The 24,570-nt window shown below is 49.6% G+C and overlaps 1 protein-coding gene across 13 annotated transcripts in view; it reads right to left on the reverse strand.

Moving 5' to 3' along the window:
* MTCL1 (microtubule crosslinking factor 1) overlaps nucleotides 1-24,570 on the reverse strand; it is a 132,484-nt gene that overhangs the window by 33,236 nt on the left and 74,678 nt on the right. For 3 of the 13 annotated variants that reach the window (XM_045458779.1, XM_045458771.1, XM_045458777.1), the window contains exons 4-10: nucleotides 22,480-22,539; nucleotides 21,226-21,303; nucleotides 15,888-17,225; nucleotides 14,608-14,739; nucleotides 6,576-6,698; nucleotides 3,985-4,215; nucleotides 2,147-2,344 (exon numbers count right to left, since the gene is read on the reverse strand). In XM_045458779.1, the coding sequence (XP_045314735.1) occupies nucleotides 2,147-2,344; nucleotides 3,985-4,215; nucleotides 6,576-6,698; nucleotides 14,608-14,739; nucleotides 15,888-17,225; nucleotides 21,226-21,303; nucleotides 22,480-22,539 (2,160 nt within the window). The remainder of the gene's footprint in view (nucleotides 1-2,146; nucleotides 2,345-3,984; nucleotides 4,216-6,575; nucleotides 6,699-14,607; nucleotides 14,740-15,887; nucleotides 17,226-21,225; nucleotides 21,304-22,479; nucleotides 22,540-24,570) is intronic. The other 10 variants (XM_045458774.1, XM_045458782.1, XM_045458781.1 and 7 more) reach the window with 8 other exon arrangements.

The following is a 24,570-nucleotide window of genomic DNA, read 5'->3' on the forward strand; positions in this document are numbered from 1 at the left end:
CATTAATCTTCTGTCCTCGGATGGACGGCATCGTGCACTTAACTGCTATGGACAGACGGGTCCATTAAAGGCAGTCCTGTTTCTGCCCGTCGGCACCCTACCCCGCAGGCCCCCCGTGTGCTTCTAGCGCAAACTGTACAAAGTGATTAGTCTTGCAAGGGGAAGAGCTAGGAAATCAGCTTGGGAAGGACGAGGCAAAGTGGGATGACACTGGAGTACACTGAACGTGAGGTTCCAGCTGAGTGACTCTGCATTATTTTCCACCCAAGGGTAAAATTTTCCATGAGAATTGTTTCGAAAACCAGATGTGTTACATTTTTTTCCCTTTTCCTAAGCATTTGGATGCACGCGTGGGAAACACCCAACGCGAGATCTCAGATGCGGCAGGTTTATGGCTAAGTAGTAATCAACAGATGTATTTGGGCTAATCACAGATACTTTGTAGAACGGACTGACAACATCTCTTTTAAAAATAATACAAGTGGTAGGTTTTAAAGGATTATTCGCAAAGGAGTATTTTATTTTCTAACCAAATCAATTGCTGGAAAAACTCACTCCATGAGCTAAAATCTCTCCAGGGACACTGGCATAACGACAAACTTCCTAATAATTGTAATTAAACGTTCATCTGAAAGTATAATCTCTTTCTCGAGTCATAGTGTTCAGGGAAAATGAAGGACGGATGGGTGTGCATAGAAAACAGCTCTTCAGTTGTGAAAATCTGATTTGACTGTGGAGAGAAAGCCGACGCAGGGAAACACACATATCCCTCAGGACTGTGTTCAGACATCACTACTTTTCCTCATTTGGATTTGAGCCAAAGAGCTGATGCCAGCCCTCTCCCACTTGACCCCTCTGTGGCTCTGGGCTGAGGGAGGAGCCGCAGCTGTGGAGTCCAGTGCACAGGGAGTGCCCACAAATGTCAGCGGCTGAGTGGTGACAGCCACACCCGGGGTAACTGCTGTGCTCTGGGTCCACCCGTCCCTGCCCCTCACCCCAGAGCCAGGGGTCTAGGGCGTGGGGCTTTGGGTTCTGCCCTGCAGAACTGTCAAAGAAGCAACACGGGGTCAGAAAGGACTCAGTCCAGAGAGCCTGGGGGCGAAAAACCTTTAACGCTGGATGCCCTCTAGGGTCTCAACACTCTAAACCCAACACACGTGCTGTTTTGTACAGAAGCGTGAAAAATCTGGGTGGCAGGAACAGTACCTTTCGGTTTATTAAGCAGGGGCTATCTGCTTAATGATTAACAGACGTGGCATTTGGCAATATTTAATAATTATTTCACATTATACACTGAAATCCCACTTCACTTTAATGTGCTTTCATTTTTTTTTTAATTCATTTATTTATTTTGACAGAGAGAAAGAGAAAGCATGAGCAGGGGAGGGCAGAGAGAGAGGGAAAGAGAGAGAAAAAATCCCAAGCAGGCCCCCCATTGTCAGTGCAGAGCCTGATGCGGGGCTTTATCTCACAAACTGCGAGATCATGACCTGAGCTGAAATCAAGAGTCAGATGCTTCAACTACTGAGCCACCCAGGCGTCCGTCCCCATGCTTTCATTTTTTTAAGTCTCATCAAATATTTTTATTTCAAGTGGCCCAAAAGGAACTTAAAACACTTTATACATGTTTAGGAGTAAAAAAAAAAAAAAAAAACAACAACAAAACTTTCTCTTTCCTCCTTATGCATCATGTTGCCACGTGAGTGATGTTTCTGATGCCTATTCAGCTAAACCTCAACAAAAAAAGCCCTGTACCTTCTGGCCACGAGGAGGGCGCTGCACTCAGTACTGTCTCTTCCTGGGAAGAATGGTCAACCTCTGTAAAGCCACAGATCACTCTACACACAGCTCAACATTTCCCCCTTTCTCCTTCTCAGGGACGTTTGCTGACCTCTCCAACTGATCTGATCCTACTATGCTCCTTGTGTATGCATGTAAGCCTAACAAACGAATGGGCTGACCCTGAAATAAAAGACTTAATGATAAAATTTCTAGCACGAATGCAGCTACCAGGCAATCACAGGCAGCCAGAGGAGTTTCCTGCTCCCTGGAACACCAGCACATAAAAAAAGATGACACAGACATAGACTGGCAGTCTCCTCTCCCACGTGTGGGTAGAATGAGGGGCTGGGACCTCGGCACCCACCTGCTTGTGGAGCTGCCCCCCATGCGCAGGCTGCAGCCGCGATCCGTGGTCACCAATCTGCACAGGGGAGTGTGGAGAATGCTCTCCCATCGAAAAGCCGCAGCCTGGACCATTGTCATCCCGGTCTGGGCTGTCCCCCTTCGGGTCCCCCTGCTCTCCAAGCTCACCGAGCCTGGGGAGGGTCTCTGGATGCTCACTCTGAAAACAGCAGGAGACAATAATCACAGCTCCACCCAAATCCTTTGCTGTGCAGCCTGGTTTTTATTGTTTGAGGATAATTCTCCACTTTATGGCTTATCAAGTCTTGACTTCTTAGCCTTTTCCCAAATGTGCTCATTTAGCCCATTTCATGAACTCACTGGCCACCTTCTTCATTTATTTATTTATTTTTTAAATGTTTATGTATTTATTTTTGAGGGGGGGCGGGGCAGAGAGAGAGGGAGACAGAGAATCCCTAATGGGCTGTCAGCACAGAGCCGGATGCAGGGCTCAAACCCACAAACCATGAAATCATGACCTGGGCTGGATGCTCAACTGAGCCACCCGGGTGCCCCAACCCTCTTCCTTTGAACAGCACATAACGGGTGCCCAATTGGTCGGCAAAGATTGGAAATTTTACTGTAAGTTATTTTGGCAATGACAAATTCTATCATTTATAAATGATTATTCATTAAAGTTATGGTTTTACAAACTAGAGGAGGAACTCCAAAGGACTGATCAGAAGGAGACTTTACAACTACTTCTAGGTTTTGCTTAACGATGGTTTTCTCGGTCATGGCTCTTTGGAAGCAGGTTGAATTGATTTTGGAAGACTTTCTTCCCTCCTGGAGGAGAGAGAATCCAAGTATCTTCCCCTTCCTAGGATGACTGCAAGCTATATACACTGCTCACTAAAGTAAAAGCAGACAAAAAGTTCCTGGGAGTCTAAAGGAAACCGACACTTATGATGCCTTGAAGCCCCTGACACGGGAGTCATGGGTGCGCACGCTCAGAACCTCAGTGGTCCCAGCCCTGCACGCATCAGAAGGCAAGGCTGGAAGGAGCCTGCAGAGCTCGAGGTCACACTGGCTTAATCAATAAGATCAATCAGAAAGGAAGTGGCTCTGTCCTTGTCCTGGGATGAATCTGGGAATATGGAGGCACAGGAGGGAACAGGCACGTGCCCAGATTCTGAGGGCAGCAAAAATCTGGCCCATCTGGAGCTTATAAAATGGCATTGGCAGGACGGGCTCTAGCATTTAGGAACAAAAACCAAAATGGAAAGAAGAGAAAAAGATTTAGAGCTAGGTTGGACAAACCAGCAAGGCGGAACGAGAGATGGGAAGGGACTCCAGGTGACAATGTCCATGAATCCATAGATGAGTGGCAAAAGAAATGGCAGCAAAACCGTGCTGCACGATGGAGTCATAGACCAGGACTCTGAAAACAAGGTCAAGGGGCGCCTGGGTGGCTCACTTGGTTAAGCGTCCGACTTCCGCTCAGGTCATGATCTCACGGTTTGTGAGTTTGAGCCCCGCATCAGGCTTTATGCTGACAGCTCAGAGCCTGGAGCCGCCTTCGGATTCTGTGTCTCCCTCTCTCTGCCTTTCCCCACTCATGCTGTCTCTATTTTATTAAAAAAACAAAAAAAACAAAAACGAGGTCAAAGGACAGCACGGGATTCTTGGTCTAATGTATAACTCGACAACCTGTTGCATTTCCATGGCCTGCGTTGGACCTGATAAAATAACGTGAAATGGCAGAGTGTGGCTCTGTATGTAGAAGGCAGAGGGACAGCAGTGCCTGGGGGGCAAGAACAAAACGGACGCAAATAAAACGAACGCTCTGGGCAGAGGTACCTCTGTGAAATCCTCGCCTTCCTCCTCCATCTGTTTCCCTTGCCGCCAGAGCTTCAGCAGCCACCTGAGTCTGACGTAGAAAAGGAAAATGTTCTGCTTCAAGGAACGGAGCTCCTGCTGCATCAGATTTCTCTCATCACTCCAGGTTCGCTCATGGAGGGTGTTTTGCAAAGCCAGGCTGTGCATTTCTAGCTCTTTCCACCTCAAGGCGTAGAGGTGCTCCTCCTCCATCTTGAATGGAAAAAAGGAGAGAGTGTGACAGTGGCTCTTCCCACCTGCCACCCGAGCCAAACCAAAAGTCTTTGCAAACTGCCGTTCAATCCTTACCATGTTGCACCTGGGACGTGAAACACGGAAACTCCTTGAGACGTGTACTAGTTATAAAAACCTCAAGGGTTTTCCGATTCAGAAGCAAACCCTATTTCAAAGTAAGGGGTTATAATCAATTTTCATTGTCAAGTCTCTCGGGGTGTTTTTAGTGCTCTCTAAACTTCAGGAAAATGGTTTTTCGGATGTACTACCTGCAGCTGATTTCCATGCAGATTCCATGTGCGCTCTGGATGTGGGCTTGCACACAAAGGCACGCTGGGATTGTAAAGGGGGAGTAGGTGGAGATCCTTCCCCTTGGCTTCCTGAGCCTTCTGGCGTGCACACCCCCAGCAGAAGGTGGAGACCGCCAAGCTGACGGAAAGGCCCGCAGAGAGCAGGTGGGCGAGGCAGGTCGGGGAGCAGGGATTTCTCTAGATGTGAGGTCCTCTGCTGCATACAGTGGTGGGCAAACAAGAATCTGACAACCTGCTGCCACAGTTAGGACTTCACGTTCCTATCAGTTATGAGTGACCCTTAGGGAAAGAAAGCATTGCTGAAAAGGAAGTGTTTCCCTTTGCTATGCTAAGTTCCTGCTTTTCAGCATGGGTACAGGCACGTTACAAGCAATAAACCATCATTATGTCGATAATGACTAAGCCAAGGGGTGTTAAGCCAAGGGGTGTGAATAAAATCTTATTGCACAGATTGGGGCACAAGAATAATATCAATAGTAGCTAAAGTGACAGACGGGATGAAAGCTTTCTGTTCCACAGTCCGAAAAACAAGCGTTAGGATGCCAGCCTTGTTTTGAGCTGTCCTCTCCCGCTTTAACACGCCCCCTGGGCCAAAGATCAAGGCAGTGAGTTTTGTTTTGTCTCACTTTCCTAAAGTGCTAGATTCGTGCGCAGAAACCATGGGGATGCGACAATGGCTGCCTGAGGTCCACGCCTATGTGTCCCATGTGCTTAAAGCCACTGAAGAGAAGCAGCTCTGGGAAGGTCCTGGGTCTGCGCACAGACATGCGTGGCCAGTCGTTGTACCAGATCGTTTTTGCACTTCAAGCTGCGATAACACAAAATAGTGGTGATTTAATTCACCACCTTGGCAGCCTCAGAGTCCTCCCAAGGGTTCTCTGCCCCGTGGGCACAAGAGCAGGACAGAGAGGGGAAAGGGGCAGCCTCCCACACTGGACATTCACCGTTTGCAGTGTTATCTCACGCCATCGACCGACTGGGGAGGCTTCAGCACCCTGGGCCGCAAAGCGAAGCTAACTCGGGATGTGCAGAGCACCTAGCTCAGGGCAGGTACGCCAGAGGTTCTAGAGTGTTAGTCAATGGAGGCCGGGGAGGGCGGGGGGTGGGCGGCTGGGGGTGGGGCTGTTCTGTCCACTATTCTGCAGCCTCCTGCCAACGTTCCTTCCCAGACTCTGACTTCCCCAAACGTCCTGGCTGCCTCCACCTGTCCCATGACGCCAAGCACTTCTCAAGTCTCAGGGTCGGTCTTCTGCCCTCGGGACATGTTAGGGAAAACTGTCCCTTTCCCTCTGAACAAGCCTGGATGACCTCTCACCCCCTCCAAGCTGCAACACACTCCTCTACCCTGAATCCAAGTACGAGGCACACCCGGGGCCCTGCCATTTTGCTATTAGCATCTCCAGGATGGACTCACTTCTCAAACATGATTTTTGGTGCAGTTAAAAAAAAAAAGGGGAAAGTAAGTTATTTAGGAAATAAGTGCCCGTGTCTGCTAATCCTTTCTCTTAGCAACTCTGGTAACGGATTTAACAGATAAAGGATGATTAGCCAGGTTATTCTAAAATAGTTAGAAGAGTTAATGAGGCCGCAGCTCAATTAATGGCAGGTGTTTGAAGACAACCGTTTAGGGTGAGCTGCTGAAGTTACTACCAGAAAGCTTACCACATCGAGAAAGCTTACAAATCTGCGGGGCAACAAAAGTTATGGACACACTTTTCATGTCCAGATGCATGAAGGCCCTTATTTGATTTTCCTTTGCTGGCCGTGGCTGCAGGAAAAGGTAGATTCGATATTTGGAAGAACTTGCCGCAGACCACAGCGTAAATACAGTCAAAGCACGTTCTAGAAGAGAAAGGCAGACAGTTCTCTTTATGAGACGTCTGAGGGGCCGCTCAGTGGAGGATCCCCCAGCCCCGTGAGTCCAGGAGCCTGTGCATGACAGCTTTCTCTCAAATACATCCTGCCATCTGCCTCCAGGGGCTGCGCAGTCAGAGACCTGGTTGTGCTGAAATCGCGTTACATATTTACCTTACGAATCCTGTCTGTAAATTTCTCTGTCTCCTCTTGATGCAGTCTGGCCGCCTGTGCAAGCTGACCCTGCAGCTCTTCTAGCGATACACTCTGTTCAGGTAAAACAGGGGGGCCCCTGAGCTGATCGGTGGGATAAAGGAAGGGGTTTAGTGGACGCGAGGACTCTGCCTGACGTGAAGACGCAGGACAGACATCTGCACAAACCGGGGACACACACGGAGCGACACAGCACGTGCGGGCGCTGCAGCAGGGGAGTGAGTCTGGGGCAGCTCCCACAAGATCCTGCCCTGGGCTCTTGTGTCCTCTGTGACGGAAGCCGGGACGCCCTCATCTCTCTCCTGGGAGACAGGTGCGTCGCGGTGCCTGTGACCCGAACTTCGACCACCATGGTACCCACCAACCAGGCTGAGACCCAATTAGTCTCTGCTACCACAGCGGCTTTTCAAAATGCCGGGGCGGTCAGAGCTGGCAACTCTGATGAAGTCAAATGTGACCACCTCACATGAGTCGGTCTCTGAGATTCACGGCCCGGGTTCGTTCTAAGCTGCATAATTAATTTGCTCATACGCTTTCTTAGTAGAGATTTTCGTGCTCAGTCCAGAATGCCTTTTTCTTTCCTGGGCAGCGGTAGGCTGGATGCTCAGGATAACTGGGGTGGGGGTGCCCAGAAACACTGTCTCAGCCTTTTCAGTTGCACACAGTGCCTACAAGGAACTGCACAAAGTTCTGCTTATTACATTTTAGGTTAAAAATAGTCAAAGGAATCTTTTTTTTTTCATGCTTCTCATTGGTAATGTCTACCTACTGGTACAGCCTATCTTTTGTGTCCAAATGGCAACGATAGAGAAATCAAAGCTACTATTTTTGAAAGAAACTGTATTTTTTTTTTTTTTTTAGAGATGGAAACAGTTACATTAAAATCAGTGGGGGGGTTAGCTATGATCTTGTATTAACCTGGGTTGACCATGTGCCTCCAGATGGTGTGTGTGTGTGTGTGTGGAAGCCAGCAACAGAACATAAACTTTCCTTTCCTTGGGGATTCCTAGGCCACCGGGTGACAATCAGTTCAAAGCCTAATCTTGGTGAGGCTGGCTCTCATTATGGTTATGTGAGGGAGACTTCATGCTGGTCGATAAGCTTCCCTCTACCAGCAGGCAGATGTCTCTCCAATTGAGCCTTACACAATGTGCAGCCCTTTGGAGCCCTGGTTCATTGCTTTCTCTGCCTGTGTTGGACCCAAGGCCCTGTGTCCTGTCCCCATGCAGCTATTAAAACCCAAGGCTCTGGCTTACCAATCAATTCTGGCAACTATCCCCCTAACAAACTCACCCAAAAGCCAGAGACTGCTCTAATGTTCTCTTCTGAAATCAGTTCCACCCCTTGAAGATTTCCCCAAATTTCTTGGGAATTCAGCTACATACTTAAAACGGCATTTTATTCTTTATGCAGCACTTAAAAAAATTTTTTTTAATGTTTATTTAAAACTCTCTTGAGAGAGAAAGAGAGAGAGGCAGAGCACGAGTGAGTGAGAAGCAGAGAGAGAGGGAGACACGGAATCCGAGCAGGCTCCAGGCTCTGAGCTGTCAGCACAGAGCCTGACGTGGGGCTCAAACTCACAAACCGTGAGACCATGACCTGAGCCGAAGTTGGACGCTTAACTGACGGAGCCACCCAGGCGCCCCTACTTTATGCAGCACTTTATTCAACAAATATTTACTGAGCACCTATAGTTCTTGGCAGTGTACTGGGGATTTAGGAGTAAATAAAGCTGCCCCAAATCTCTGCCCTCATGGGGTATCCCTTCTGACAGTTTAGGTATTTTGCACAGGAGTGCTTTCAGGTGACCCAGGCTACTCTCCTCCCAGCTTTACTTTTCAGTTAGTCATTAGTCTATACATTTAAAATGTAAAAATCTTCCATGTTTTCATACATCTAATACTAGCCCGAAGCTCAATATTATTAGATGTTGAAATAGGCATCCTAATCAACCCTTTTAAGAAAATCAAGTATCTGTTAATTTAGTTTCTATGGTATTAAACCAAACTAGTTAGTTTGGTTGTAATCTTAATAAGTCATGTACAGGGGCGCCTGGGTGGCTCAGTTGGTTAAGCGTCCGACTTGAGCTCAAGTCATGATCTCACCATTCCCGAGTTTGAGCCCTGCGTTGGTCTCTGTGCTGAACGCTCAGAGACTGGAGCCTGTTTTGGATTCTGTGTCTCCCTCTCTGTCTCTGCCCCTCCCCACTCATGCTCTGTCTCTCTCTCTCTCAAAAATAAATAAACATTAAAAAAAATTTTAATAATGTACGTAAACCTTTTTTTGTTTATTTATTTATTTTTGAGAGAGAGAGAGGGAGTAGGGGAGGGGCAGAGAGAGAATCCCAAGCAAGTTCTACGCTGTCAGCACAGAGTCCGATGTGGGGTTCGAACTCATGAACTGTGCACTTATGACCTGAGCCGAAATCAAGAGTCAGACGCTTAACCAACTGAGCCACCCAGTTGCCCCTACACTGTTTTTATTTCAAACAAATATATGAGCCTCATACTTCAGCATCGTTTGATTAAAAATGTGTCCCTCTGTTGGAGCCACATCTTTGAAGCGTCACAGAAAAGGACGCGTGATATCCTATGACATTGTTTCTCTGGGGCATCTGACTTACCTACAGTGGCTCTGTGTCATCTGTGGGGTATGGTCAACAACGGAAACTCAGTCTTCTTTGTCTATTAGTTTTATTTTTCTTTACTGTCCGTTTTTGCTAATGGAATCTTAAAACTCCTACTGACAGCTAACTGTTCCTAGCTGGGATGCTGTCACTCCAAATTACAAAAAACAAAGTACAAACATGCTCTGGTCAAAGTTTCAGTCCAGAATTATTCTACCGTCACACGACTGCATCCAGCCACATGCATTTGGACGAAGTGTTCACATAACCCCTAGATCTCTAGAAAATAAATACTTCATCACCCAGTTCCCAAAGTGTTCATTCTAAAACCTATCCTTTGCCCACTTACCTAAGGTCCTGATTATACATCCACCAAATTTGTCTGGAGCTCTCTGTGAAGGCAGTCTTTGGAAACAAATACCATCCTCGCTTGGTGCCAAGGCTATGGAGACATATCAACCTTGACATCACAGCTACCTTCCCTGACAGTGTTCTGAAACCCACCGCCCACGCTTTCCCCCATATGGCTGAGTCCACACGAACGTATACTGCTCATCTCCTGGACGTCTTTAGAGAAAGTGGCTTATAAATCACTTTCCACACTTAAGAAGATACTTGCATTAGCTCGAAGCAAAAAAAATAAATAAATAAATAAAAAGTAGGAATGCTTCTCATTATAGAGACTTTAATACTAGCAATGCTACTTAAATATTAGGACTCTATTCCACCTCTACCACGAGGACTTCATTTTCTGGTGAGTTCCGTTTTGTTCTGGCCAGTTTTGTTACTGCTTCTTCCAAAAGCCATAGATGAAGTCAGCACATGTGTGCATATACTTGGCATAAGACCCCATGTCATTTTATCCATTGTGGCTGGTATTTCACAGCTGGGGCATAAGGGGTCACAAATGCTTCATGTGTATCGTTGACTAAGGGATCAAAGGAGGAGTTGGGGAAGAGAGCCCTTTGAGATTCCTGCTCTAGAAACTCAATCCTCTGGGCCACGGGCTTGGTTTCATTTATATCTGAAATGTGACCAGTGCCCATGCTCGGCCACTTCTCATTCAGAACTATTTTTAAGGCGCCCCACACATTCCGAGCTGCATATTCTATACGTTGTTCTCTCTTAACAAGTGGGACTCTCTCAGCAGGTTTGTCGGGAGCCACAGGGAGCAAAGTCAGGGGACAAATCTGGTGCGCAGTGGGAGAACCGAGCTAACATGTACTGAGATGAATAGGTACGAGGAATATCTGTCCTTCTGAGCTGTGAATTTTGGCGTGCCTGCATGAATGGGTTAGTGGGTATTAGTGGGTTCTGGCTTCAGCTTTCTCTGCCTGTGATCATTTTAAGAGTGCTGGGTGTGGATGTTCCCGTCCCCTCCTAAGATTAGAGTGTGCACCATCTGCGAGGCAGGCCTTCTATTTGTTGTCACCTAGTGACAGACTTGTCATGTCCCAAAATGCAACAGTGTGAGAATATAGCTTTTCTCTTTCTCCTCCTTGGGGTTACTGCTGCTGCCAGTGGTAGTTCTGGTAGTAGGTGGTTCAACCCGGCCCAAATACCCACATCTGCCAAAATAAGAATGCGTCTTCTCTTCTCTAACCCCAAATATGAAAATCTACAACGCAAATAACATGGAAGGCATTTCACAAATGGAGCTTGAGGGACGGATCCATTTTTTTAAAAACTTCAGCTTAAACACAGAAAGTTTCTGCCCCCCACCCCCTGCCTTTTTTAAGCTATTGATAGCAGGTATCCGATCAGCTCCCCACCCCCAAAGAGCTAAAGGAAATTCATGCAAGTATAGTAGTAATCGGCTTGCACAGACGGTAAGTTCAAAGACGACGTAAGAGGAAGTGAGACAACTCCTCGAGGCACGCCGGCCTCAGTCTTGGCCTCGTTCTAGACAGAAGTGTCTGGGTTCGCCTTTTCTGCACTTATGGGGGCACTGTGCACTGTCACACTGACGGCCTGCATGAGTCTTCACCGGGAGATGCTTCTGGGTGGGTCGGGCTGCCCTGCTCATGGACAGGAGCTCTGTGTACCGTTTCATGACAGCCTCACGGGAAAGAGGTTGCGGGCCACGGATTGGGGGATGTTTTCATTAGAAGGCTTTTAAGAGTTCTACGTCTAGCATTGTCCACTGTATAATTCTTTAGCCCAGTGTCATATTCGAAGACCAAACTAAGCAGTCTGTTAGGGTGACATCCACCCCAGGGACACAGCAGCTCTCTCAAGACCCCGACTCTATAGACAGTCTATGTTGGGTTCCTCTCATAAAAGGAAAAATGACAGAGCTATCAAAGTGGTCATAGAATAGGTTTTATCTTTTAAAAAAATACTTTAAAATATAATGTGTTTGCACATATATAACTGAATCTTCCGTCTGAAATGCCTTAGTGAATAGTTAGAACAAAGGATGCTCAAGTCCCGATTAATACTATTCCCCCTTGTAGGAAATGATGCTGCCTGGGCCTTGCCTTTCACGATGAGCTTTTTCATCAAAATTTATAAAATGAAAGGAAACTGAACAGATGTGTAAAGGAGGCAACATACCATGCATGGCAAGAGAACTAGGTGTGCCGTCACTCACCCCAGCGATCTGGGTTTCAGAACATCCTCCACAGGAGATGGAGCTCTTCTGAGCAGTGCCCCCCCCCCCCATGTCAGGGTGGGGAGAGGGCTGAACCAGGCCTGAGGAGTCCCTTCGGGACCCGCCCCGCCTTGAGCACCAAATACCCGGGGACTTCCTGGCAAGCCACCTCACTCTCAGACCTCGATTTTCTCACGCTCAGAATGAGGCCCTTAGCCTGAAGATCCGACATTCCCTCCTGAGCTCTATCGTGCAGGGATCCTAAGTCACCACGTGGCACCAGCTAACTCTGCTAATCTGTCTCTCACGGAGGTTTATTTTCGCACAACACTCAGTTTGATTCAACACAGTATTTTCCTCTCCCCGAAGTTGCTGGTTTCCAAAGCTACACAATGCCGTGTGTGTGTATGGCAGGCAATGGGGAAGCTTCTCGACGCCCCGGCATTAAGCAACATTTCCTCAGAGTTTAACTAAGCAAGGCAGCGCGTGACGTGCCTTGAATGTTAAACGAGGAGGAAGCTGCAGTTATCCTCAAACAGCGATCAGAGAGCGCGGGGCTGCCTTGTTCAGCCGGAGCTATGCTGGTGCAGCATCAGGAAGCAGCCAGTAAAAAATCTGCGCTCCGGGGGTGGGGGGGTGGGCTGAGGACACTGGAACCACAACTAGGGCAGCTGTGACACCCCTTCCCACCTGGCCATCTTCAGTGGCAGGGCATATTTCCCTCTTTATCCATAGCCACACTTTACATTTACAGAGCGTCCAGCGCTTTTCAGGGTACTTTCTCAATAGTTCATTGGCTCTGAGAATCTACGAGTAATCACGTGAGTCAGGGGGAACAGTATTTCTCCTCCCATTTCACAGATGAGAAAACAAGAGGCTGAGACTTGCTTGAGAAAGAGCTAGTAACGGACAAAGCTGGGCTTGAGCCCAGGGATCCTGATGCCCGTGCCAGACTGGATTCCAGCACAGCGTGACCTCCCTGCTAGAAAGAGCTAGTGGTACAGTATTAACTGCGGACTAGGAAATGTGTCTTCCTGAGGGTTCCATCCTGGAGAGGAATCATTCAGTTCTTTTGAAATGTACACAATTGTGAGGTTGCTACTGCCCAAGCAAAGCAGCATTCTCAGATAAAGACCCTGTGTGGGGCACAGGCCGATCAAAGGGGCTTACCGTGAAAGTTGCAGAGTTATAAGACACAACAATCACTAAATCTGTATTTGGGGAAACCCCCAAATAGGTGTTGTTTGCTTTCACTTTTGGTATAAAACCTAGGGACATCTTACCTGCATTTTGGAATGAAACACACTAGAAATGATATGCTGTGATATATGCCCAACTCCAGGCCCAAAGACAGTGTCCAGAAAACGTTTCCTAAATTACAGATGCTCGTTCTTCCAGCCGGGAAGGCCCGGGGGGGGGGGGGTACCTGTGATCGTCTGTGGAGGCTCCGCACAGCACACTGGGCTCCTGCTTGCTTTCTGGGAGCTTGGCCCTGACGTGTGCTCGGCCCTCAGCATGCGGGCTGCCTCCTTGTCACAGCTCTGTGTGACTCATAGTTACATTCTTCCCTCTGGGGCAAGGACCTGGATGCTACCTTCTCGGACAAGCTGGGCCTCTGCCAAATAATATAAGGATGGTGGGACTACACAGGATATTTCCGAAAACTGTTTTCGTTTTCATGGAAGCCTTTCAAGGGCAGTTTAAATGTGTTACCGTACGCCCAAATCAATGAGGGTAGGGATGTGACTTACTCTTACAGGACAGGGGAAAAGCCCAGACCAGAGATACGTGAGCTCAGCTCTGGGTAAGCCAGCAGCCCCGTGCGCCGACCTGTGATGTCAGGACCCGCAGCTACCCAAGGCGCTGGCTGCAAGCTGGGCTCAAGGGCACAGGTGCTGCTCTACCCCAAGTGCCTCTGTGAGCATCCCTTTGTAGTCAAATGCCTGACTCTTTTGCCGAGTGAGCTTCAGTGTGCTTCCAGGAGTGAGTCCCCTGTCTTTGTCACCTCTGCTGTTTGGGAGCCACCGGGATGTCTTAGAGCTGAGCAGTAACATCCCTGCTGGGGCTGGGAAATGAAGCCTCTTCAGCTAGACCTTTCCTAACGTGGAGCAGGATGCTCTATTCCTGCAATCACCCACCCTGACCAGCAGTACCGGAGCCAGCCGAGTCATTCCTCGGGGACACCTGTCTCTCTGTCCTGGGTGGAATTACTTGGCAGGAAGAGCTTTCACCAACAGGACGGCTGACAACTGTTTCGCGCGATGGAGCATCTAGGGTGTCTGGGAGCTTTGTTGACAAGAGGTTACCATGGCAACAGAGGCTGCTGAAGAGCCCCCAGGCCGGGAGCACACTCCCTGCTTCTGCTCACCGGCTGGAGCACTGTCACCAGAAACTACAGGACAGGCCACATGAGACACAGGGAAGGACAGTTTCCTCCACACCAGCAAACACAGTGCTTGGTTTTCATGCCTGCTTTTTCTACTGTTTGACACAAAGCTACGGAACACTCACCAATCAGTCTCCTATGTTTTGCTAAAGCTCCCGGCACCCGTGGGCGGGACGATGGCCATCGGACCCGGGTGCTGGCAGTCCGCTGGCATTCACCCTGTGCAGACCCTTGTCTTCCATTTGCATGCAATGGTTTGAGTACCCGGGAGTCCTGCCTCGTTCCATCTCAGCCCACCACATCCCCTAAGGGCCTTGGACCCAGGGAGGAAACATCACACAGCCAGCCACACAGCAAAAGGAGGGGCGGGAGGGCAGGGTGTGCTGACCTCTAGACTGAAGTAGCTCTGGCCTGCCTGCTGGCAGCTCCCAGCGTCCCCATCAGCCCGGCGGTGCAGCTGTTCCGGCTCTTCCCCGCGTTCCTGACCCGGCTGCCACTCCGGCTGACCTCTCAGTTTGGACTGTTAGGTGCATGGGAGGGATTTGGTTTGCTTTGGTTTGGTTTTGAATTTTAAATAAACAACAAAGGGGAAGGGTGTGGTGGTGGGGGGGCAGGGAGTGGGGCTCGAGAAAACAAAAGTGGGCAAGGCAGACAACTGAAACCACCACCAGACGAGGAAAAGCATGAACAGACACAGCGCCGTACAAGAGTGACGAGGACAGAGCCAAAATGGGGATGCGCAAGACGATGGGCGAGAGATCTGGAAAGCAAAAAGAGAAACAGAGGGGGGAAGAAGGCAGAACACTGGTTATGAGGCGCATGCAATGGGGATGCGTGAATCAGACTGAACTGCAAGCACACACCCACGAAGGATACGGAAACAAGGCTCCTCCTTCCTCGCTTGTGGTCGAGCAGCAAAAGCCATAATCCAGGAGGCAGCTGGGTCATGCACCCAAGGGCGATGCATAGGAAAGCAGTCCTTGGAAGGCCACTCCACTCCGCCATACCCTCGGCTCACGGAGGGCAGCGACTTTCTCCATCAGAGCCATCCTTCTCCCGGGGGCCGGCTCCTCTCCCCACTCTGGCTCATCTTCCAGCAGGAGCCGCTGGGCCTGGCTGCCTAGGGCTTTGCAGAACTGTACTGTGTCCCTCCAGCAATCAACCCAAGCAGGGATGCAAACGCTCCTGAGCGAGTCTGCTAAGTATCCTGACTGTGAAATGAGTTTGTACTTTGTTTTTAAACTCCTCTGCTTCTTCATCGGGACAGCCGGTCGTTTGAGACACCAAAAAAAAGGAGAAAGGACGGACTGCGTCGATCCCTATCGCTTCCATTGGGGTGAGCCTTGTGTCATGAGGGAGGGCCTCTAAGCCAAGAGCAGCGGCGCAGTTTAAAAAAGAAAAAAAAAAAAAAAAAGAGCGGAAAAAGGAAAAAAAAACAAGGAAATCAAAGAAAACTCAAAAAAAAAAAAAAAAAAAAAAAAAAAAAAAAAAAAAGAAAAGAAACCCAGCCAATAGAAAGGATTTGGTTGACACTTGAGGCTTTAGTACAATGCAGGTTTGAAATCATAACCAAGCAGCCGTGAGCAGAATGAGTTCAAGTGCAGCAATGCCAGCGAGAAGGAGGAAGAGCAAAACGGAGCAGGGAGGCAGAGCCAGGAGCCCCCTTACCTGCAGGTCCGGGACCAGCTCCTTGCCCAGGTTCCCGACGGGGGAGTCCCGGGATACAGAGGTCACAGTGGAGAGAAAGCTGGAAGACTCCGTGAGGTGGGGCAGGGGGGACAGGCCCTCCAGGCGCTCCCTCAGGCCGTCCCCGATCCGGTTCACCTGCTCCAGGAAGGCCTGCAGCTCCTTCCTGAAAGCCTTCATCCTCGAGTTGATGGTCCCCAGCAGCGGGGGCTCCTTCTTGCCCCCCTCGCCCGTCTCCCCTGCCCCCTGGACGCCAGACCCCGGCGAGGCCTCGCCACCGCCCTGCGGCCCCACGTCGTCCCCGAAGCTGGCGGTGTCTGTGATGAGGCGCTCCACGGTCCGCTCGAGGCGCTCGGCCTCGTGCTTTATGCTCGCCAGGCACTCGGTGTCCTCCCTGGCCCTCAGGAGCTCGGCTGGACACGGATCGCTCGCCTCCGACGGCTTCCCGCTGCCAAAGCCCGACGTCTTCTCGCACATGTCCTCTGAGTCGCTCTCGCCGCCGATAGGGCCTTCCCGTTTGGGCTGGGGCTGGCGGCCTTCCTCCCCATCGCTCTCCTTCTTGCCCTGGTCGCTGTCCGCGTCACTGTCCCGGGGGCTTGGGGCACGCAGGCCCAGGTGGGCGGCCAGGTCGTAGCGCTGCACGTTGGACAGGAGCACCCGGTTCTCATACTGCAGTTTCAGCACCTTCCCGCTCAGCTCGTTGATCTGCAGCCGGGCTGACTTCAGCTCCTCCTGCAGAGGTGCCCCGCTGCCCACGCCCTTGCCCGCGCCGTCCGCCAGCCACCCGGGCTCCGGCCGGGGCTCAAACTTGACCTTGCTCAGCTCATGGGTCAGCTGCCGGTTGTGGTCTTCGATCTCGGATATGGACCTCCGGAGCAGCTCCGCTTCCTCCTGCACAAACTGCAGGTGCCTGCGGAGCTCCGTCGAGGACTCCAGGGAGTCGCCGAAGGGTGAGGTAGGAATGCTTGGGGCGTGGTCCCGGCCCGCACCCTCTCGCTCATACTGGACCCGCAGGTCCTCCATTTCTGCTTTGAGGCCTCGGTTCTCCACCTCCAGCTCCACGATCTTGCGGCCTAAGATGTTGGCTTCTTCCTCAACCAACTTGAGTCGCAGCTTCAGCTCGGCCTCCCTGGTGCTGGGCGGCCCGCCCGCTTCCCCCGTGGGGAGAGGGCTGTCCACGTCACCGTAGACGGCCTTGTACTTCTGGAGCTCCTGTTCCAGCTCGTCCTTCTCCCTCCCCAGCTTGGCCATCTTTTTACGCATCAGGGAGCCTTCCTCTTTGGCAAACTGAAGCTGGCACTTCAAATCGGCACTGTCATCCTGCCAGGAGAGAACAGCCCGAGAGAAGGGTTATTTGAAAATACCAAATGTTCGTGTTTTTGATGATTTCCCTTGCACCTCGCCCCCGACGCGCACACAAACACAAAACAACCATCTTTCTGTCAGTGCGTCGAGTTACAGGTAGAAGGAGCCGACAAAGCCGAGGTGAGCCCAGGCCTTCACGTAGGGGACACCGCAAAGGCCTTCGGTCTGTTGCTTTCTCACAGAAACCAAAGAAACCAAACGATTCATTTGGGGGGAAACATGCACATGGAATCCATCACACAGGTGACGAGTGAAGAGGGCAGAAAATGGAATGAAACCCAGTGTCTGTTAGCAGCACAAAGGTTCGTCCTTATTTTGTGGGTCCAATCCGACTAATCGCGAGCACCGGTGAGAGAGGCCAGAACCCCTCACCAAGCCCGGTGTAGCAGACAGGCTTTGGTAGCTATTTCCACGTGTCGCCACTCACTTCCTCCACAGTGTGGACCTCCCTCATCTACAGTGGCCAGCAATCCACAGGTATTACCAGGACAGAGAGGTCCTAGTCAGAGCCCCGCATTCTATGGATTTGCTGAGACCCTGAGATGTGGCAATTCAGCTCTACTCCTGCCCTCGTCTCCCCACCCCCATCATATCACAAGGATGACAGAAGGATGACAACACAGGATGACAGGCAGGAGGCGGTTTTGGAAGTCGAGGTGTGGACCAAGTACCACGTGGTTAGGATGAACTGTGGTTGCAGACCTAACACCTGGGTTACTCACAACCTTTCACCAGGCAAGGGCAACGTCAGAACTTTTGTTCTGTTCCGCTCCCTTCACTTGCTGTAACACAGCAGGAAATTAAACTCAGAAACCCAGTGGAGTTAAGTGTTCCAAAACTGGAGAAGTGGTTCTCACTGGTAGAAGATTCTGGAGGGTCCCTGAAGCAGACTCTCTGCTGCTGAAAGCCCTCACTGTGTGGTTGAGGTCCAGAAGGCACGTTTTGAACCATTTGGAAAGTTGATTGTGCCTTCTCAGTGCAGATCTCAATGCCTCGGAACTACATGAGCTCTGATACAGGCCTGCACAAATGTTTTACTAGGCACGTCCAGCGAATGGGAAAAATGACCAGTTTCATGAATCATTCCCGTTTGGCTACCAGAAGTTTCAAAAGACTGCCGTGGGGGCAAAGACTTCAGCAAAGGCTTCCCCATCACCCTGAGAGTCTCAACAACATGGTCCATGGTAGCCGTATTCCATCCGCCCCAGGGGAGGGAGAGTCATCAAACCAATCTCTAGAATACGTCAACCCTCTTGGGGAGAATGAACTTTTAGATCATTGTTTTGTGCTTAAATCGTCTAGTGGAGTTAGATGCAACTTTCACACTCCTTCTCTGCCATGTTCTTGCCACACGTTCACCCTTGGGCAGTAAGATACACAAATAGCCACATTGGTGCCTCCTGTCTTCCTTTTACCCTGCCTAGATCCCTCCTCCTGCACCCCAAGATCATGGAAGGAAAAAAAAAAACCCTGATGCGACAGGGAAGACTCAGGAAAAGTCTAAGGCCAATCTGTGAGCCAGTGCCATATGGAGAGCAGGCCCTGGTGCTACCTGGGTGCCTTTGGAGGGACAGGCTCTCACTGCCACCCTTTGATCAAACGGTAAATCAGTCCTGCCAAAAGTGGGTTCCACTTCTGCCCCTTCTGTCCATGACACCGTGGGCTGATCACAGAGCCCTGGTGAATCTGTCTCCTTATGCCTAAAGCAAGATCCTCACTCAATGACAAGGTCATTGTGAAGGTCAAACGGGATAACGTACTGCACAAATTGTACATGGTAAATCTCCACAGTAGCACCCTGAAATTACCTTTCCTCTTTGTCTGAAGAGTAATTAATATTGGAAAAAGGGGTCAGTAACTCTGGCTTTTGTCTTCTTTGTGCATTAGGAGAATAATACAAATGTCACTGACAGGAGAGTATGGTATTTGTGCTCTAAGAACCCAATACACTAAGGATTTGGTTTGGTTTTGGTCAAGCAGACATAAAAAGGGTTTTTGTGACCAACTGGTAATAAAGCTGTCTGCCCACTCATACTGAGCAAAATGGATTATCATCACTGCTGGGGTAACAAGAGATCTATTTTAAAGGGCCTGCATAGAACACATAGGCTGTAAAAGACATTGTTTTTAATTCTAATACTAAGGATAAAAGCATGCTTATTTGTGGATTCATTCATTCTTTCAGTGAATATTGAGAATCTACTCTGCACCAGAAACGGGCATGTTACTTTTAAATGACCCCAGCTTCTTAAAACTTTTGAAAGCAGATCAAAAGCACCCTTTCAATTATTTGATAAACATAGATTTGCAAGAAATCTATGCATCCAAATACACAGAGAGGTCTCTGCTGTTCACATGAAGGAATGGAGTTTTAATACGCAAACACACATACCAGTGGAGACAGATGGTCAACGCTTTGTAAATGGTTTAGTTTGGGAGTGAAAGCCTAGGATAGGAAGGTATCGCAGTGCCCTCAGCCCCAGCATTAACTTGGTAGCCAGTGTGTGTCCTTTGTCCTTAAATGATCCCGTCTCCACCCTGAACCAGAGAAATTCACCTTTTGTGCCTGAAAACGGCAGCTGATATCATGGAAGAGAGTGTCACCAGCCTCAAGGGAACCCCACCATCTGCCCACCTTGAGCCTGGGCAGACCCAAGGAGGGGCAAGACCCCCTGCTGTGACCCATGCCCTGACACCACTTCCCTGGAAACCTACAGCTGGTGAGGCCTCGGTACGGTGGAGGCCAGGCCTGAAACGTGGGGATAAGGGGCAAGGTGACCTGCACAGCTCAGAAAGTTTTTGTCTCAGACCAAAATCTGAAAGTCTCACGTGATCTTCCATGAGGGTCTTCCCCCAAAAGTTGAACTGAGAAACTGAAGAAAAGGGTAGGATCTCTGAGAGGCGCACGCAACCCGGGTCTTCCCCAAGGGTTCGGAAATGCTCAACTCTAAATGCTTAGTGTAGAAAGTCCCAAAGAGCCTTCACATCACCTCGATTTCTGGAATCCTTAAACCTCACACCCCCTTTCCCCTGCCCACCATGACCCACAAATCTGACTGAAACCAAAACCATTCCCCTCCTTCTTCTTGAACCTAGACCCCAGTCAGTTAAAGAAGAAGATTCTATGACATACCCTAAGGAGGGTCTGATTGGTAGATTACCTGATTGATAAAGTATCCAAAAAAAATCTTCTTGTTCCTTAAAGACAGAAACTACACACACACACACACACACACACACACACACACACACAGACACACACACCCCAGGAATTCTAACACGATTAAAGCATGCTGCCATTTCTACCCAACGCCCATGCACTACCAGGCCTGCGACCGATGCCAAAGCAGTTTTCCAAAGAAAGACAATCTCTGAAGCCAAGGGAGTGTGTGTATTTAGCAAAAGGGTCAGACTTGCTCCCTCGGGTCCAGGCGGCTGGAGCTAGGCTCTGCGCCTGCTGGCTCCCATTGAGCGGGGGAGGGGAGAGCAGGGAGCCGGGCTTCACCTCTTCTGGGGGCACGGAGCCACTCCTTCTCATAAGATGGGGAATCACAGCCTCAGCTAGAGCAGCAGGAGGCTGGTCCCCCCATCTTATCTCGTAACCATACACTTTCTAAGACTCTGCCAGCATTCTGGGGGAGGGGTCTAGGCTGAATCCTAAGCTGAAGGATATCAAGCTCTGGTTTCAAGAGATCATCAGATAGCTCCAGGAACGCAGTATGAGAGCAGAAGGTCCAGTCACGCTTTCCACACGACACAGGTCCTGTGGCAGGCAGAGAAGGCAAGCACGGGACGGAGGGGAAGACACACACGGGACCACCACCACCACCAGCAGCAGCAGCAGCTGGAAAGGCCTTGTCAAGCAATAAAAATATATCGCTCTGGGTATATATTCTTTGGCTTGCAAGTCTGACGTCTAGCCAGCACCCCAAGCGCTGACTACTCACGTTCCTACCTTGCGCCGGGGTGCCGGTTTCCTTTGAGTTTTGGCTGCAGACCTGCAGTTTCCAAGGCGCTCGGTTCCACCGCTCTGCTGGACAGAAACTCCTTTCTCAATGGTACCGCGGGCGGAGGGGGAACGTAACGCATTCCCGGTGCCCGGAATATTTCTCAGACACTCCTGAGAGGCAGTGATGGCCGTTCACAGCCTGGGCTACCCACAGGTGAAGGCAGTGCTATGTTCCGTAGCAGGGAAGCTGTTACCCTTTGAAGGGAGATCTTCCCTGCTCAAGAGCCAGGGAGCTGAAGCACACTCAAGGCCCGGGACACTCCAAGCCCCCAGCACAGGGACTGCAGATTTTACTTTCCCTGTTACCAGTGGATGCCAAAGTGAGGTCAGGGGAGGAGAGAGGGCAGGAGAGAAAGGTTAATCTTTGGCATTCCTGCTGTTCACACGGCCCAGTCCTCTGTGAAGGGCATTCTGGGCATCAGTGAGTTTGGATAATGGCAAAACCAAAGGGGATCAAGAGTGGAGTTCACGGGGCAAGTCAACGGAGCTCTCAGTTACCCGGACTTCTTGAGTCTCTCTAATTACTACTTGCTTCGATCACTCGGGGAGCTGATGCCCCACGAATGCCTTTGTTCTCTCCAACACCTCATACTAGAGGCATTTCTTTTTTTTAAAAAAAGAAGGGAGGAATCCAGTAAAGCCTGTGTTGAGAAGCGCTCAGAAAATTCTGCAGGACACAAACCGTGTACAAAGAAAGGGCTACGTTTTTACCATCTTCTGGCGAGAACATCTCACTTTCAGTAAGGACAGTTTAAGATACTGTTCAGCTTACCCGTTAAACAACAACAACAAACAAAAAAGCCAATGTTCAAAACAATGCCTTATGAATGAACGAGCCAACACCTCACTAGCTGACCTATTTTACTGTGTGAATGACTGACGGCCAAAATACGTTTTACCAGTTGTGGATGCTGCCAGAGAGCCCTGAATTACACAAAATTATGTTTTGCACAGAGCCAGTCTGTTCTTGTCTTTCTTGAAGAAGTCACCAGCTTATCAGCGTGAGAAACAAAAAAGGAGGAGTTGGTGGTTTAGAAAGAACATTTTCACCCCATGGAGGCTTTGAGCAAGTCCAAATTTGTTGGCAGGTAACGTTTCTTTGAATATTTTAAAGGCAATGTTCTCACGCTTTTGAGACCATTCAAAATGAGGTGGCAGCCCCTCGAGGAGGTGTAACATTAGAATGATACTCCTGCTTACCTGGTTCAAGGTTTTCTTTTCTTTGTACGTTTCCCGGCTGCCTCTTCTTTTCAGGGAACTCTGAAATAGATCCAAGGGACATTCTGTTACGGGGAGGTCACGTGCAGGAGCTGGAGTAGGCACACGCCGTCCCCACTGGTAGGGGACACACACAATGGATGGAGGTCCTTCTTTTCCCACGGGAATCAAGGAACCACTCAGAGTCAATGTTTATTTACTTGTTTTTTAAATCTTTATTTATTTTTGAGAGAAAGAGTGCAAGCAGGGGAGGGGCAGAGAGAGAGGGAGACAGAATCCGAAGCAGGCTTCAGGCTTTATTTATTTCTGTAAATCTTTATTTTTGAGAGACAGAGAGAGAGAGAGAGAGAGAGAGTGCGAGGCAAGGAGAAAGTGCAAGCAGGGAAGGGGCAGAGAGCGAGGGAGACAGAATCCAAAGCAGGCTCCAGGCTCGGAGCTGACAGCACAGAGCCCTACGTGGGGCTGGAACTCACAGACAGTGAACTCAAGACCTGAGCCGAAGTCGGAGGCTTAACTGACGGATCCGCCCAGGCGCCCCTCAGCGTCACTGTTTAAATGCTGTAGAAGAAGCCTGGCAAGGTCTCTGAACCCTAATGATTGTGTTTGGAATATTCTTCAATTATTCAGTTTAATGAAAAGGAAGGGTGGTTTGGACGATTTGTAACAGTGGGAGGAAGAGAGGAGAGAGGTAGGTAGTTTGGGAAATAGACACATGGTATTTCTGGGGCTGCCCTGCCTTCCCAATTAGGCTTTGTTGGGGCTAATATCAAAGTTAAACGCTGTTTCCTGAGTGCCTAAGGGTAAATGGCCAGATAACAAAGTGGTAGGAAGGAAGAGAAGGGTGGTGCAGGTTTATGGAGAACACCTAATCTAGGATGCAACAGTCTTCAGGCACAGCTCCCTCCAATTCATGACTAACCCTACATCTTTAAGGTCTTGTAAGGCCATAACTTATTCATGTGAAGTGGCCTTGGCCGTGTCCTTCAGTGGGCTGGGTCCCTGCCTAGTTTCACATACAATGCAGTACACCTATGCCTGCTTTCGGCATGATATGTGTCTGAAATACTAAAATAAAGTATGCTAAAATAAAGTATGAATACCGCAAGGACTGGCGGGAAGAGCCAGAAACATCCTAGGGGGAGATAGAGGGATGTGAAACCTGAAAAGATTAATGGAATCCTGAGACAAGCCAGGAGAAGGCAGTTTGGAAAGCTAAAGACTTGGGGGCTTTCATTCAGACCCTGGTAAGCCTGCGACTGGGAAGGAGCCTCCCTGCCCTCCTTGAGGCGTGGACCTGGATGCTTGGATCATCTGGGAGTTCATCTCAAGGGTGCTCAGAGCCTCTTTGCTTCATTCCTTTGCTGCAACCCATCTGCCAAAATAGCCTAGGAAGGAGGCTCTCACACAAGTCACTTACATCACAGTCAGACCTACGGTAATGAACTCAGTTCTGTTTGCATTCAAAGTGCCCTCACTCACAGAAGGCCAGGCAGTGCCCTTCACTGGATGAAATTCATCAAACAATTAAAATTCCAGCCCCTTAGCCTCTTAGGAGGCCGGAGGCCAGAGGCCTAAAGGGGGAAAAAAAAAAGGTAATTGAGAGAGGGGTGAGAAAGTTACAGAATCAGCAGGGAGTGTGGGCACTCCCTGGTCAACCAAGGCGGATGTATGGAAGCTTATTTCTAAATCCCAGCTGCAGAAGCAGCTTTACTTCCTTTAGCCTTTTTGGTAAAGGCAGGGTCAAACTACAAAGAGAACCAGCTTTCTCCAACAGGTTATGTGAAGCCTGTCTTAGGAAGGGCTTGAGATTTACCACCCATAGTATGTAGGCTTTCCAAGATTCTTCATGCTGAAGTGAAGAGTTTCTTTGATTTGAATGAGCCGAGCGAGATGAACACTTCTGGCGATTTACTACAGAGAAGAGTTCCAATAAAGAAGCAGGGAGAGAAACCATTCCCAAGGCTTCAATTTCTGGGATCTAATTCCAGGACCGAGGTCAGCGCGGTGAGCCAGTGGCTCTTCGAGTCACCCTGTACCACATCACCTTCTCCCTATGAGTGCAAAGCACATTCT

The sequence above is a fragment of the Leopardus geoffroyi genome, chromosome D3, assembly GCF_018350155.1.
Source record: "Leopardus geoffroyi isolate Oge1 chromosome D3, O.geoffroyi_Oge1_pat1.0, whole genome shotgun sequence".
NCBI classification, from domain to species: domain Eukaryota; kingdom Metazoa; phylum Chordata; class Mammalia; order Carnivora; family Felidae; genus Leopardus; species Leopardus geoffroyi.